At 36.8% G+C, this 14,660-nt stretch overlaps 1 protein-coding gene across 3 annotated transcripts in view; it reads left to right on the plus strand.

Annotated features, from left to right (window-relative positions):
• trio (trio Rho guanine nucleotide exchange factor) overlaps positions 1 to 14,660 on the plus strand; it is a 996,553-nt gene that overhangs the window by 604,310 nt on the left and 377,583 nt on the right. For all 3 annotated transcript variants that reach the window (XM_090387950.1, XM_090387951.1, XM_090387952.1), the window contains 2 exons: positions 4,265 to 4,354; positions 11,984 to 12,118. In XM_090387950.1, coding sequence (XP_090244076.1) covers positions 4,265 to 4,354; positions 11,984 to 12,118 — 225 coding nt within the window. The remainder of the gene's footprint in view (positions 1 to 4,264; positions 4,355 to 11,983; positions 12,119 to 14,660) is intronic.

Below are 14,660 nucleotides of genomic sequence, written 5' to 3' on the forward strand. Positions count from 1 at the left end.
TGAAGAATCCCATTGGCATTGATCATGCTCAAACCATTCAAAGCCTTATACACCTCTATCAGATCACCTCACCGGTGCCTAGTCTCCAGACTCTGTAATTTGCAAAACTTAAGCCTTTCTTCATAAGAGCAACCCTTTGTTCCATTCACTAATCTTGTTGCCCTTCTCTGTACCCGTTCCAGCAGCTCTACATCCTTCTTGAAATGAGGCCTCCAGACCTGTATACCTCAAGATGTGGCCTAATCATTGCCTTATACAAGGGAATAATCACCTCCTTATCCCTGCTAGAAAAATTCCTGTATATCATTGACAAGACACCATGAGCTACTCTTGCAGCTCGTCTGCACTGCTCAGAGAACTTCATATCTGCCTGCACAATTACCCCCAGGTCCTTTTCATTCTCCACCACTGTCAGTGTAGTACCGCAGAGTTGATATGTTGCTCTGGGGTTACTGTTTCCCATATGTAGTACTTTACATTTGTTAATGTTAAACTTCATTTGCCACCTCTCAGCCCATCTGTTCAACCTTTCCAGGTCTTGTTGCAGCAGCATAGCGTCAGTGGTGTCCTTAACAACCCTGCCAACCTTTGTATTATCTGCAAACTTGGATATCCCATCATCAATATCATTCATAAACACTGAAAACAACAACGGACCCAACACTCAACCCTGAGGAACTCCACTAATAACATTAGTCCACGTTGAGCAGTGTCCATTGATTACCACTCTCTGTCTTCTGCCACTCAACCATCCCCTTATCCATAGCAGCAATTTGCCTCCAATGCCACACTGCTCCAATTTGTGCAGCAGTCTTCCATGTGCAACAGTATCAAAAGCCTTTCTAAGATCCAAATATATAATATCAAAGTTATTCCCTGCATCTAGTTCTTTTGTGACTACATCATAGTATCCAATCAAATTGGTCAGGCAAGACCTGCCCTTAACAAAACCATGCTGCGTATGAGCTATAACTGAATTCTTGTCTAGATGATCCTGCAGTGCTTCTTTAACCAGTGCCTCCATTAATTTACCTGGAACAGAAGTTAAACTAACAGGTCTATAATTACTTGTGTCAGCCTTTGATCCTCCTTTGTGAATTGGGGTTACATTTGCACATCTCCAGTCTATGGGTACCTCCCCTGAGTCCAAAGAAGCTCTCATAATTATGGCTAGGGGTTTGCTTACTTCCTTTGCTGCCTCCTTTAATATAACTGGATAGATCCCATCCACCCCAGGTGCCTTTTTTATGTTTTTCCTCAACAATCTCTCCTCCACTTTCCTCTCAGTTATTACAAAATCATCCAGCTCACTGCCAATGTTTACTTTGCCTACATCATTCTCCTTCTGAATAACTCCTCATGTGTGAATGTAGATGCAAAATACTTGTTTAGATTGTTAGCCACCTGAGCAGGATCCTCAACTGTTGAACCATCAATATCCAGTGGACCAATCTGATTCATCCCTTTCCTTCTTGAGTTTAAATAGGTAAAGAACTCTTTTCTGTTTTTCTTTGCATGCTTTGCCAAGGATTTTTCGTAGTCTGCCTTTGCCTGCCTAATCTCCTTTGTGACTTGGTTACAGACCAACTTATATCTATCATAGGCTTCCATGTCACCCATTAATTTGTACGTATCCCATGCATCTTTCTTCTCTGCCACATGTCTCATTAGTTCACCTGACAACCATTTAGGCCTAAACCTTGAACAATATTTCTTAGTTGGTATGTAAAGCCTGGTAGCCTCCAAGATTAGTTTTGAGTTTGCTGTTGGTAACATCATCAGTTGGTCCCACTGTATAGAATTTAAATACTGTCTCAGACCATCATAGTCGCCTTTACGAAAACAAAAACCCTTCCGTTTACCTCTGATGGTAGTTACCTCCTTGAGTAAATCCCACTTCAACACACTGTGATCACTGCCACCTAGTGGTACATTTATCTGCAGATTCTTAATGCATGAAGAATCACTACTGATAATTAGATCAAGAGTATTGCTCCCTCTTGTTGCCTCACGAACATGCTGATGTAGAAAACAATCATCCAATAAATCCACAAAAGCCTTGCTAGTGTGCGAGTGACCAATCCACAAATTCCAGTCAATATCTGGGAAATTAAAATCCCCCATTATAAGACTCTCTGATTTACTGGCCCACTCTATTTCCCTGTACAATATCTTATTATACTCATCAGAGTCATTAGGCCTATAGCACACTCCTACTCTCAATTTTGATTTCCCTATGCTTATGTCACATCAAACTGACTCGACACTGCCCTGTCCATTGATGTCGACTGGCTTCACTTCCTTGGACTTTATGTGTTTCTTAACTAATAGCATAACCCCTCTTCCCCTCCTGTCCTGTCTATCCTTTCTATACACATTGTATTCCCCAAATTCCAGTTCCGCATTCCTTATATCTGTGTGACACCACGTCTCTGATATCCCAACAATATCTGCCTTTGATGTTTTGAGCAATACCTCAAATTCATCAAATTTATTTACCAAACTCCTAGCATTGGTGTACACGCAGCTATACATGCACCTGTTTTTATTCTTGGCTACCCTAACACAACCCATGTGTTTACTTGTACCGCAATGACTCCCAGCAGTCTCTGAAATATCCTGCATCTTGTTTTTCAGGCTTCTGCTCATTTCAATAGAAGCAGTGCAAGAATCACTTCCACCTCTGCCAGTGGCTACTGTTAATCTATTAGTCCTTGTATCCCCACCGACTAGCAGTTTTCCGACCCACCTAACTCTGCCTCGACAGCATCAGCAAAAATTCTTGCACCCTTTCTATTTAAGTGTATCCCATCCCTGTAGAAGCAATCTCTCCTGTTAACAAGTACAGTCCAGGCTGAAAAAAATTCTACCCCTTGAGCCTTGCACAATCCCTCCAGGGCCAAATTGATCGACAAGGCTCTCATCATATACTCCCTCCTATCGTGTCTGGGCAGAATTGCAGACACTTTTGAATTCAACCCTAATTCACGGCTTTTTTTCAACAGTGACCTGTACTTGCTAAGTAATTCCGCCGGTCTCCTACTCTTAATATCATTTGCGCCAACGTGTACAACTATATCACCTTTTGTGCCCTTAAAAGATGATATCCGCTCTACAACATCATCAACCTTTGCCCCTGGCAGACATACCCTGGTCCTATTCCACCTATCCTTTTTACAAAGCATGTTCCCCGCTTCCCTGACAATAGAGTCACCAACAACTACTAGTTCCTGTGGGACCAGCGCATTCTGCCTAGGGGGCTGCCTCTGTGTTGCCTGATGACCAAGTGCAAGCTCTGGCATTGATGTGGGCGGCTGAGAGCTTGATGGGCCCCTCAATTTATTTCCTTCGAGGGCATCCACCCTGTCCTTCAAGCTCTCAGAAAGGCTCATAACAACGCTGAGTTGTCGCCTGATTTCCTTGCACTCCTTACATCGTGCACACACAAAGACATCCCCCTTGGCAGTATCATGGCCCGTACCCGACTGCTCCGCAAACATCAAGCAAACAGTGCATTTTAAAAGACTGTGATTCAGAGGGCAACTGCCCCCCTCAGTTCTCCCCTGAACCAAGCACTCCCATTAGCTTGAGCCTTTTGCTTTGCTGCTCTGGTCTGATTAGATGAAGTATACCATTAAGTATACTTCATCCATCTAAGTATACTCATGGTATACAGATCTGCATATCATGGTATACAGTTGGATGAAGTATACTCCATCCATCTGTATTCCATGAAGAGGAGGATGATGCTTAGATGGATGAATAATGAGCTTGCCAGTTTACTAGAGCAGAAAAAGGATCATGGGAAAGATGAGAATGATAAAAAGCATTGAGCCCTATAACAGGTACAAGTTAATCTCTAATAGTACTACACAGAAGTAACCTTCTGTGTAATACTATTAGGCTACAAAGGCAGATTACAAGAAATTGCTGACTAGAGAAAGAAAATTAGAAAGAAGAAGAAAGGACTGTTGAACTGTTTTGCTTTTCTTTTGTCATAATATCACATGTTTATGTAATATTTCTAAATGTTTAATGAAGTTTTTGAAACTTTTTATAAGTGCTATTTGCTTATCTTTATTCAGTCACTTTGTAAATGTTCTTCAGAATCAAAAGTTGTCAAAACTAGTTTGCGTAAAAATTTATAAAATAATATTAATGCTTGAAAAGTGTTATATTCTTTATTATTTAATTAAAAACATTGCCATTTGATATACTTTAATTTTTTATTTAGTTTACTAAACTTTATTATTGTTTGTTATAGGCCCAGAAGTTTGAAATTTATGTAAAATATTGTAAAAATAAACCAGAATCCAATTCCTTGTTAGTGCAACATTCAGGAAACTTTTTTGAGGTATGCAGATTTAATGTTTTGGTTAAGATGAAAAGTTGGAAGTGCCAATATAAAGTTATATTCATTTCTTCTCTTTTGTTTATTGTTAGATCTTTTTGTTATTTCAATGAAACTATTTGAATAATGAGTAATAAACAAACAAAGTATGAGTTAATTATTCATAATATATGAATCATAATATAATTATGTAATATTAGTAAATTAATAAGAGGAGTTTACCTCAATATAGTACGTGGAACACTTCCGTATGCTACCCTCCAGAAATTAAAACGGAAAAAACGAAAAAATCGACAACTTACCGGTACATTAAAATAAAATATAAATAATTAAAGTAAAATATAAATAATTAAATAATCAATTTAACACAATTCAAAATCAAATCAAAACAATTAAAATTCAAATTAACGCAATTAAAAGAATCTAACAAAAATTCAAAACGATTTTCCTTCCTCTCTTTCCTTATTAATTTACTAACTCCTCTTATTAATTTACTAATATTATTATCAACGTAGAACATATTGAGTATTACAGCTCTGATTCATACTATATAATTATGTAATATAATAAAGAAAAAATAATATAAAAAAACAAGCATTTCAAAAATATATCTTAATAAAATATAAAGTGTGGCTTTACCGTTAAAATGAATTAAAATACCATTAAAATTAGGCATTTTATGTTGCAGGGGTCACAATTTATATTTTATCGGATTTAAGGTATATTTTTCAAAAAAAACATGTTTTTTTATATTATTTTTTATTTTTATTATTTTTTATGAACAGAAATTTATTATTTATTAAAAATTATTTTTTTTATTGAAAATTATGTGAAAAGATTTTCACCAACAAAAAATCTTTACACAATGCAAGGATAGATGATAAAATCTTGCATGCTTTATATGTATGTATTACATGCATTCAACATGTAAAGCAGGTATCTGATATGAGGCATCTAATAGCTGCATAGTGGACCATACAATGGATTACCTCAAATTTAATCGGAAACATTATTATGTCAAAAGAGATTGTTTACAAAATTATACCCTACTAACCAGATAAGAAGTGGGAAAAGGTCCGAAATCCAGGTAGCCGATATGTGACATGCAATGGCTGCATGATGCACTGCTTGATAGATTTAGCTCAAATTTTGATAGAATGCATTGTCATGCAAATTAGGAATATGTACAAAGATTCAGCCTTCTATCTCTATTTAAAAATAGAAGGCATCAAATTCTTGTTAGTGCAGCATTCAGGAAACTTTTTTGAGGTATGCAGATGGAATGTTTTGGTTAAAAGCAACCGGCAGATTTGATGACAGAGGCAATGACTTAATATTAGGTATATAATAATATATAATATGAAATGTAATATAATATATATATGAATAATATGTGATAATAATGCAAAGCCTCGTGAAATAATAAACACTGCTCTGCATGGGAATAAACTGATTTAAGTACAACAAAGATAAGTGCTTATAGAAATTATAATTTTACAATTTTAATGAAACTTTTAGAAAATTTTAAACAAGGAAAGTATTTGTAAAATAATAAGAGGAGTTTACCTCAATATAGTACGTAGACCACTCTCCAGAAATTAAAACGAAAAAATCGAAAAACTTACATTAGAGTAAAAAATAATTAAAAACCAATTTAACACAATTAAAATCAATGTAACACAATTAAATCAATTTAATGCAATTAAATATATTAAAAAGAATCTAACGAAAATATTCAAAACGATTTTCCTTCCTGAAGCTGACAACGCTTTTCAACCATATGTTATGATCACAGGAATTAAAATTACCGAATAGGGTTGAACATGAAACTTAAATAGTGATTATTTGTCTTCACGCATGCACGTAAAGGTCCATGCATCGGAGATCAAATATGTCCGACGAACATTAACAGAATTCTTGTGTAATTTAATTTCTACAGTTTCTGCAATTAATAGTCATGTATAATTACGTTGGATATTAAGTATTTTGGCCTCGTTAAGTAAAAAAGTATGTTTTTCCTTAATGGCATGAAAGGCTAATTCTGACGCTGCTGAATGAGAAGCACAAACTGACGAATATTCAGAGAAAAACGCATCGAACCTTGGTAAGACGAGTTGCAATCACTGCAAGAAATGTTTTATACCAGGTCATTAATTTGTGTTGCGAACATGGAAAGAATTGAGCAATTGTTCAGTATAGTTGTAATTTCCATATTGGCCTGGCCACAATTTTAAATTCGGTATCATTAAAGAATCTATTAAGCTGTTTGTGCCATTGATACATTGATATTGAATGAATATGGGACAGAAATAAAGTATTTTTTGATATTACTATTGTTGGTTGGTGTAGTATTTTGTATCCTATCCTTAGCCTGAACCCTAATTCGGTTTATTGTGGCAAGGGGATAATCCCTGTTTAAGAACCCACTAGTTAATATTTGTATTTCTAAGCCCAAAGCAGATTCGCGTCGTTGAATATTTATAGGCATTTATAAATTGATTAAAAATAATCAATCTTTTGTAGGTGAATGGGTAATAGCTATTATAATGTAGAAGCATATTGGTGTTTGTAGGTTTTCGATAGATGCTAAATTGGATTTTATTCGAGTCCCGAGTAAGTGTGAAATTTAGAAAGTTTAATGACTTTGTATTCATATCCTCCCTTTTCAATGTGGGGGGGTGCCTCCGTGGCCAGGTGGGAAGGAGCAGCAGTGCATAGCACACACTTCTTGATTAGGCCAGGGTTCGAGCCATCACCACCAAATACGGAGGATGCGGAAAGGTCAGGAAATGACCACCGCATATTCCCAGAGCAATATGGCCTTAGTTGCTAATGCTCCTAAAAACTAAATAACAAACAAACAAACATAACCCTTTCCAATGTAAATTTGAGTCTAGAATGAATATTATTAAACGAATGTAAAATGTCTTGGATGGTACTACTAGAACATCGTCTAAATATCTCCCATAGTATGTGATACGGGGTCAAAAAGGTATCAAATGTATATGCTCAATTGTTGAGAGATAGATCTCTGACATTAAGCTGCTCAGGCTCAAACCCATTGGTAATCCAAAAATTTGTTTGTACACCTCATCTCGAAAGGTGATATAGTTGGCCTCAACTAACAGTTTAATTTAGTGAAAAATTTCCTTAATAGGTAGCTTCGTATAATTAATCGGTATCGAGTTATTATTTAACATATCCCAAATAATATCTAATGTGTATTCAAGATTTGCATTCATATATAACGAGGTAACATCTAGTGAGAATAAATTGTCATTGTCGCCAAGTCTACAGTCTTTAAGATTTTTAAATAATGTATCATAGTTCTTAATCCCAAATCGTATTACCTGTCTAAAGGGTTTTATAATGCTATATACATGTGTGGCTAAGGATGAAAATGCCGAGTTCCTGTAGGAAACAATAGGTCGAATAGGAAATCCTGTCTTGTGTAATTTTACCTGACCGAAAAGTGCAGGAATATTGTATGTTCTGGCCTTCAGTTCCTTTAACTGAGCCATAGTAATGTAGTCATTTTGGTAAACAAAATGACTACATTACTATGGCTCAGTTACTATGGCACTGTTTACCAATTTGTTGACCAAATTGGTAAACAGTGCCGTGTCTACTTCAAGATAAGTGGAGGTATCTGAAACAACTGAATCTAACTTATTAATATAATCATGTTTATCTAGTATTACCACTGTATCTCCTTTATCTGCCCTCTGTATAATAATGTCTTTATTTTCCCCAAAGTTCTCGTAAAGCTGAATTGTCATGTGTATTCAATTTAGGAAGTCTCGTTTCTTTTATATTATTCACTGCTTGGTTAACATGTTGAATAAATAAATCTTTTTTGTGGAACATTACGAAGTCCAAGTTCAAGATCAATTATGCATTGTTTTTTAGGTAGTTTTCGAGGTGATAAATTATAATTTAATCCTTTGGATAAAAGTGAAATCTGGTCCTGCGATAGCATACAGAAGGAAAGATTTGTAACCTCTTGATATGTCGGTTTGTTGAATACTGGGTGTTCGTGAACTAGCTGACATATTCTGTGGTAGTATGTTGTGTGTGTTTGGGGGGGGGGTGTCACCCAACTCGTATGTACTTGTTTGTAAGCCCGTGACAATGTGTTAGAATTCACTTGAACGTGTCTTGACTTTTCTGGTAATGTTTGCAATTTATTTAAGTGTCTGTTTTTTATTTCTGAGGCCTGTGCTTCCTGTCGCAAATCTATGGAGGTCTTCAATACAGACCAATCGTTCGGATGTAGATAATTTTTTAATTTATCGCGAAGTTTTATCTCTTCTTTTTATCTCTTCCATCATGCAGTGTGATTGTCTTTTGAGGTTATGATGGGCATCATGGCGAGGTCCAATCTCCTTTACATTTCAAGGTTACAGCTCTAAAACGATGTTTGCAGGCCAGCCACTAGATAGTTCAAATCTATTGGTAACTTTCTAGGAGGCTTCCAGATCTGCTAGTGTATAATTTAGCTGCCTCTACTATGCCAGATAGTGACTGATAGGAGGCCAAGTAGTGTGTATGTGGGGGGAATTGTTGAGGCCACGTTATGTCAAGGAGCTGGGTATATTTTTACCATGTGTACTCTTTACCCAAAAATTTCATTACTTCGTACATGTCCTTGCCACCTTTCCTCTGAATACACCATGAATTGTTAAACTAATAGAACAAACATTTGTGTAAAGATCTAACTACCAAAACACTTCCTCGTTCATTTCAAAAATGTACGTGGTCTCAGTTCTAATCTTGGTGATGTTCATTGCACTTATAGTCTGCCAAACCCCATGTATTTTTCCTGACAGAATCCCAGTTATCAGTTGATTCAACCGCTGCTCATCTCAGTTGTCCAAATTATTCCCTGTATGATTCCTTTTGCTTCAAAGGTGGTACTTGTGCATATGTCCATTCTGATGTCCCCTGTCAGAGACTAAGTAATATGGGATCTCCTCTTTTCGATCTTCTGTGGTTTAAAATCTCTCTACCATATTCTGTCCAATTCATCTGTTGCCTCTCTTGTTCTCTCAATTGCTGTGTTATTAAGCCACTCCACTATTCACTTGGAACTCTTTGACTTCCTCTCTTTGAAACTTACTTTCTCCAGTCCACCTTTCTTACCAGTGAGGTAATTTCCTTTGGTAATTTAATTGTTCACAACTCCATCTGAGTTCCATTGGTTGAGATGCTGAGTCTTTTGCAATTGCTACTGACCTCACACAGATTGTTCATTTACCTACCAGAATACCAAGACTTTGAATATGAATATGACCTACAGAGCTTGGTAAATATCTGCCTTAGAGGGGATTTGATTGAGGAGAGGGGACAGTCAAATGATGAAAGGTTAAAATTTTTTGATATTGACACTAAAAGCAGGGGACATAAATTGAAACTAATGGGGAAGAAATGTAGACTATTGTAGGAAGTTTTCTTTCAGCCAACAATTTTTTTTTTTTTTTTTTTTTATGAAAATCCCAAACACAAGAGGTATTAGAACCTATAGTACTTGGTACCATGCTTGGGTTGGAGGTTGAGAAGACGAAAGAAGATATTTGTTGACATTAGACTTGAACTTCTGTAGACTATAATTTTCAGGAAATATTTACGAAGGAAGGTTGTTCCAGAAAACAGCAGTTGAATGAATAAACGAGGAAGATGAAAAGTTGGTTCTGTGAGTTTGAAGTTGGACAGTAAATGGGTGTTGGCTGTCGGCGGCACGTGTTCGGACTGTTTTGAAAGAGAGAGAGAGAGAGAGCGGGAATAATAGAAGCCAATTCAGAATAGTGCCCGTGGAAGTATCTGTAGAAAAGGCAATTAGCAGAAACAGTATGTCTATGAGACAGCGAGTGAAGAGACTGTTAGAGAGGAGTCATCAATTAACTTAACTGCCCTCTTCTGAATAGAATCTAGAAGCCTGAGAGAGGTTTTGAGGGCACTGCCCCAGCTGGGAACAATATTGCATGGTAGGGCGGATTTGCGATTTGTACAGAATGAACAGCTATTTGGGAGAAAAGTAATGCCGAGAGCAAAAGAGAAAACCAAGTTTTTTTAGATGCAGAGGAAGCAATATTTGTAATGTGCTTGTGCCAAGAGAGGTTAGATGTGTTGGGGTAATCCCCAAAAGTGATATATCAACTTGCCTAGAAATCGGAGTGTCATCAAAGGTAAGCATAGGAGCTGAAGCATCCTTTTTTGCAAGCTATAAGACAAGGCTGAGTTTTAGAAGGGTTGAAATCAGCTAAGTTGTCTTTGCCCCCACTGGAGAATTACCTGAAGATCGGCATTTAAGGAATTGGTAGCAAGTAATTTATTTTAATGATTAACAATTTGTTAATCATTAAAATCATTAAACTAAATTGAGTTTAATGATTTTAATGAGTAGAAAGAGAAGAATGAGTAGAAAGAGAAGAATGATGATATCCAGCTCAGGACCCTGCGTGTGCCAAGTCTTTCCTGTGAGTATGAGCTTGGCACTCCAAGAGTCCTGAGCTGGATATCATCATTCTTCTCGGCCGACCGGGCTAGCCGGGTGGGTAAAGTACCTGCCTAGCAACCCAAAGGTCGCGGGTTCGAATCCTGCCTCGGGCTTGGATCAAAGCACTGCAAAAACCTTGGGAGGTGCATTATGGCCACAGAAGCCGATGCGCCAACAACTACCAAAAAAAAAAAAAAAAAACCATCATTCTTCTCTCTCTCTCCCTCTCTCTCAGGGTAACTTGGAAATTTTTTTTTTAGCTCGTGCAGCATAAGCCTTTGGCTTCCTTGCACTACATGGCTAGTAATAATAATAAGTAGTTGAGACCAACAGCTTTGAGGAAATTCAAAGGCTTGCTGGATTGATGAGAAAGGGAACTACATTGGTAATGTTTCTTTTTATTTATTTTTTTACTGTATGTAGAAAAAGTTGTACCAGCAATAAAACTGGAACTGTTGGATGCTGTGTTAAAAATCCCCATAATATTTTGGATAACTCTAGTACAGACACTGTGCTAGTTCTGTGGACTCAGGCCTCTGTTGTTCTAATATAATAATTCATTGCCTGGTATTGGTCAACTTATTGAAAAAAGCAGGTGAAGCAAAATAAAGGAAAAGGAAAATTCCACTATTGGTTTTTCCACATCAGAGTCTATGTAGGATTTGGGAATGGATAAGTTAGAATGTTAGTTGAAGGCACAGCTAGTACAACACACTTCATCCAATTCTATGATAACTTCATGAAGGAGAACGGCTGCCAGATTCCAGCAGACTCTTCTTGTAAACTGGTCAGAAGTCTGTCATAACGGATCACTTCTATCATTCAGGACCAAAGGTGAGTCCACACACACACACTATTAATTTCTTTTAAAAGAAATTCACTTTATTTGATTTTACTGGTGTCTGAATACTCTGAAATGACTGTGTAATACGTTTGTATGGCTTACTGATTATTAATTTGTACTAAAGATTTTTTTAGAAGTTTACTTTGTTATTTATAGCAAGTGAACTTTTAAAACACAGAAAATATTTTTTAAATCAACACTGTTGTAAAATTGGCTTACTTTTATCTTTATATAAATAATAGATTTTGTTATTTGCAGATTTTGAAATTAGTATAACTCTGAAATCTTTTAGGAAATACAGCATAAGCATGGAGTACCGCATCCTATAGCAGCCTACCTCATTAAACCAGTCCAAAGAATTACCAAGTATCAGTTACTGTTAAAAGATCTCTTATCATGTTGTGAGGAAGGACAAGGAGAGATTAAGGTAAGATGGAGGAAAAAAATTGAGTCTAACATAATTTTCCCATTGTAGAATTAACATTACCTTCATTAATAAAATTTTATTTATTTTATTTTTCACGGACATGGAGAGGTACAACTTTTTGCTTTGTTCTAGTTATGTATATTGTTGTCTTTTTTTGATAGTATTCTTTCTTCTCTGTGATAATAGAACAGAAATTATCCCTAAATTTTGTTGAGCTAATTTTCTATTCAAGACAAATGAAACTCAGGCCTCCATAGCAAGCTAGTAGTAGTTTCACTTGCCACCTATTTGGGAAGTGCTGAAACCCCAGTAATGATACAAAGCACTTAGACTTTTTCACATGGCAGAGTTGGCCAATTACTGACTATCCTGCATTAGTGAATTATACATTATACATTTAAATCAGAGAAGCACTTTAAGATATAGTCAGAAGAGAAGGCATCCACTTTCATAACTGTGACATAAAGGGATACCATAGAGTGGAACTATGCATCTCCATGAAGAAGTGTGAGGTAAAATCACTAATCATTTGTAAAGTAATTGTGTAGGCTATGAAATCCCATGTCTGCCCGAACAATGTGCAAAAACTAAAAAATCTGAGGTTCAGGTCCTTGTATAGCACAGTAATTATAATTGATGTCTCCTCCATGTGGAAAAGTTATAAGTAAAAATTTCATTTGAACTCAACTTTTTCATACTGTGGGTTAGGTTGGTTTCAGGTCAGGGTTTTCTGGTTTTCATCCCACACTGAGTCACATCATCCTGCTCTTTCTTGGTGATTCCCTTCTACTTCTCCTCTCTCTCTCAGGGTAATTCGGGGAATTTTTTTTTTTTTGGCTGGTGCAGCATAAGCCTCAGGCTTCCTTTCACCATATAGCTAATAATAATAATAAATGTTTTCACAATATGGAATTGATCTGCTACTGTGTCTGAAAGATAACAGAGGACTGCTACTTCCTTCAGAAATTTCTCATATCCCACACCTTGCAATACTTTTTTTTTTAAAGAGGTGAGACGCGGTTACTTTAAAGATTATGTTTCTCTCCATTTTATTAGTGATTTTGGGAAAATGATGATAAAGCATTTACTTCACCTCCCCGTCCCAACTGAGTTAAAAATGTGGGATATGTGGTATATGGTCCATTGTATCCTCTGTAATATAGTGAGTTTGGTACTTGCAACTTCTTTGGAAAGATTTCAATTTAATTCCTAGAGGAAATCTTAAAAGCTTCAAGTGGGTCTGTAATCAGTAAACCTTAGATTCAGAGGGAGTAGGATTTCCCTCCATTCATGAGGTATTCCAGATATTTCAGCCTGCATAATATGTTAACCAATTCTAAACATGTCTGTACAGGCATGGTTGGGAATTCATACATTAGCATTAGTATAGGCATACGATGCAAGAGAGCAAGCTTATGCAGCATCAGCCAAAAAAAGAACTCCCATTCGTTCCAAATGCCTATCCAGCTCAGCCTTAAAAATTTATTTAGGCTATCAGCTTCCACAACAAAAGATGGAAGTCTGTTCTACCAATCAACTACCCTCTGGCTAAAGATAAATTTCCACATCTATTCTGCAACTGTCTTTCCTCAATTTCAAACTGTGCCCCCTCAGATTCTTAATCTGAGCAAGAGGAAGAATTCCATCAGCATTCAGCTTGCTCAACCCATTCAAGGCCTTATACACCTCAATCAGATCACCTCGCAGGTGCCAAGTCTCCAGCTGCTGCAATTTGCAGAACTTAAGCCTTTCTTGGTAAGAGCACCCCTTTGTTCCCCTCACCAATCTTGTTGCCTTCCTTTGTACTTGTTCTTTCAACTCTACATCCTTCCTAAAATGAGGCCTTCACACCTGTACACAGTACTCTAGGTGTGGCCTGACCATTGCCTTGCATAACAGGATAATCACCTCCCTGTCCCTGCTAGCAAAATTGCTCTGCTCTATATATCATTGATAAGACTCCATGACCTGCCCTGGCAGCTCGTCTGCATTGCTCAGCAAACTGCATATTTGACATAATAAAGATTACATGAATTTGCCACATTATGACTAGAACAGTCATTGTTCTCAGAAACTTCCGGCATCACTGATGAAACTAGAGAATTATTGCTAGTAGCAATAACTCAAAATCACACTAGATGCTTTTTTTTTTTTGGCATGATAGTTGAATCCATGCCACTTCAAGCATGTGAGGGCTCAATCGGATACTTTGGTTTCTGTATTTTGGCCTGGCAGTTTGAATTGCATTATGTTCTATGTATATGCCACATTTATTATCCACATTTATTAACTTGCATTTTATAGTTATATAATAATTTGATGAGATATGGATAAACTCTGTGATCCCAGGGGCTCACATCAGGTGAGAATGGGCTTGACACACCCAGGATCCTGAGCTGGAAATTATCTTTCTTGATGATTCCCTTCTACTTCTGACTCTTGTTTTCTCTCTCTCTCTCTCTCTCTCTCTCTCTCTCAGGGTAATTCAGAATTTTTTTTTTTTTTTGGCTTGTGCAGTATAAACCTCAGGCTTCCTTGCACC

The sequence above is a fragment of the Mastigoproctus giganteus genome, chromosome 13, assembly GCF_048544385.1.
Source record: "Mastigoproctus giganteus isolate SK-2022 chromosome 13, ASM4854438v1, whole genome shotgun sequence".
In the NCBI taxonomy this organism is placed as follows: domain Eukaryota; kingdom Metazoa; phylum Arthropoda; class Arachnida; order Uropygi; family Thelyphonidae; genus Mastigoproctus; species Mastigoproctus giganteus.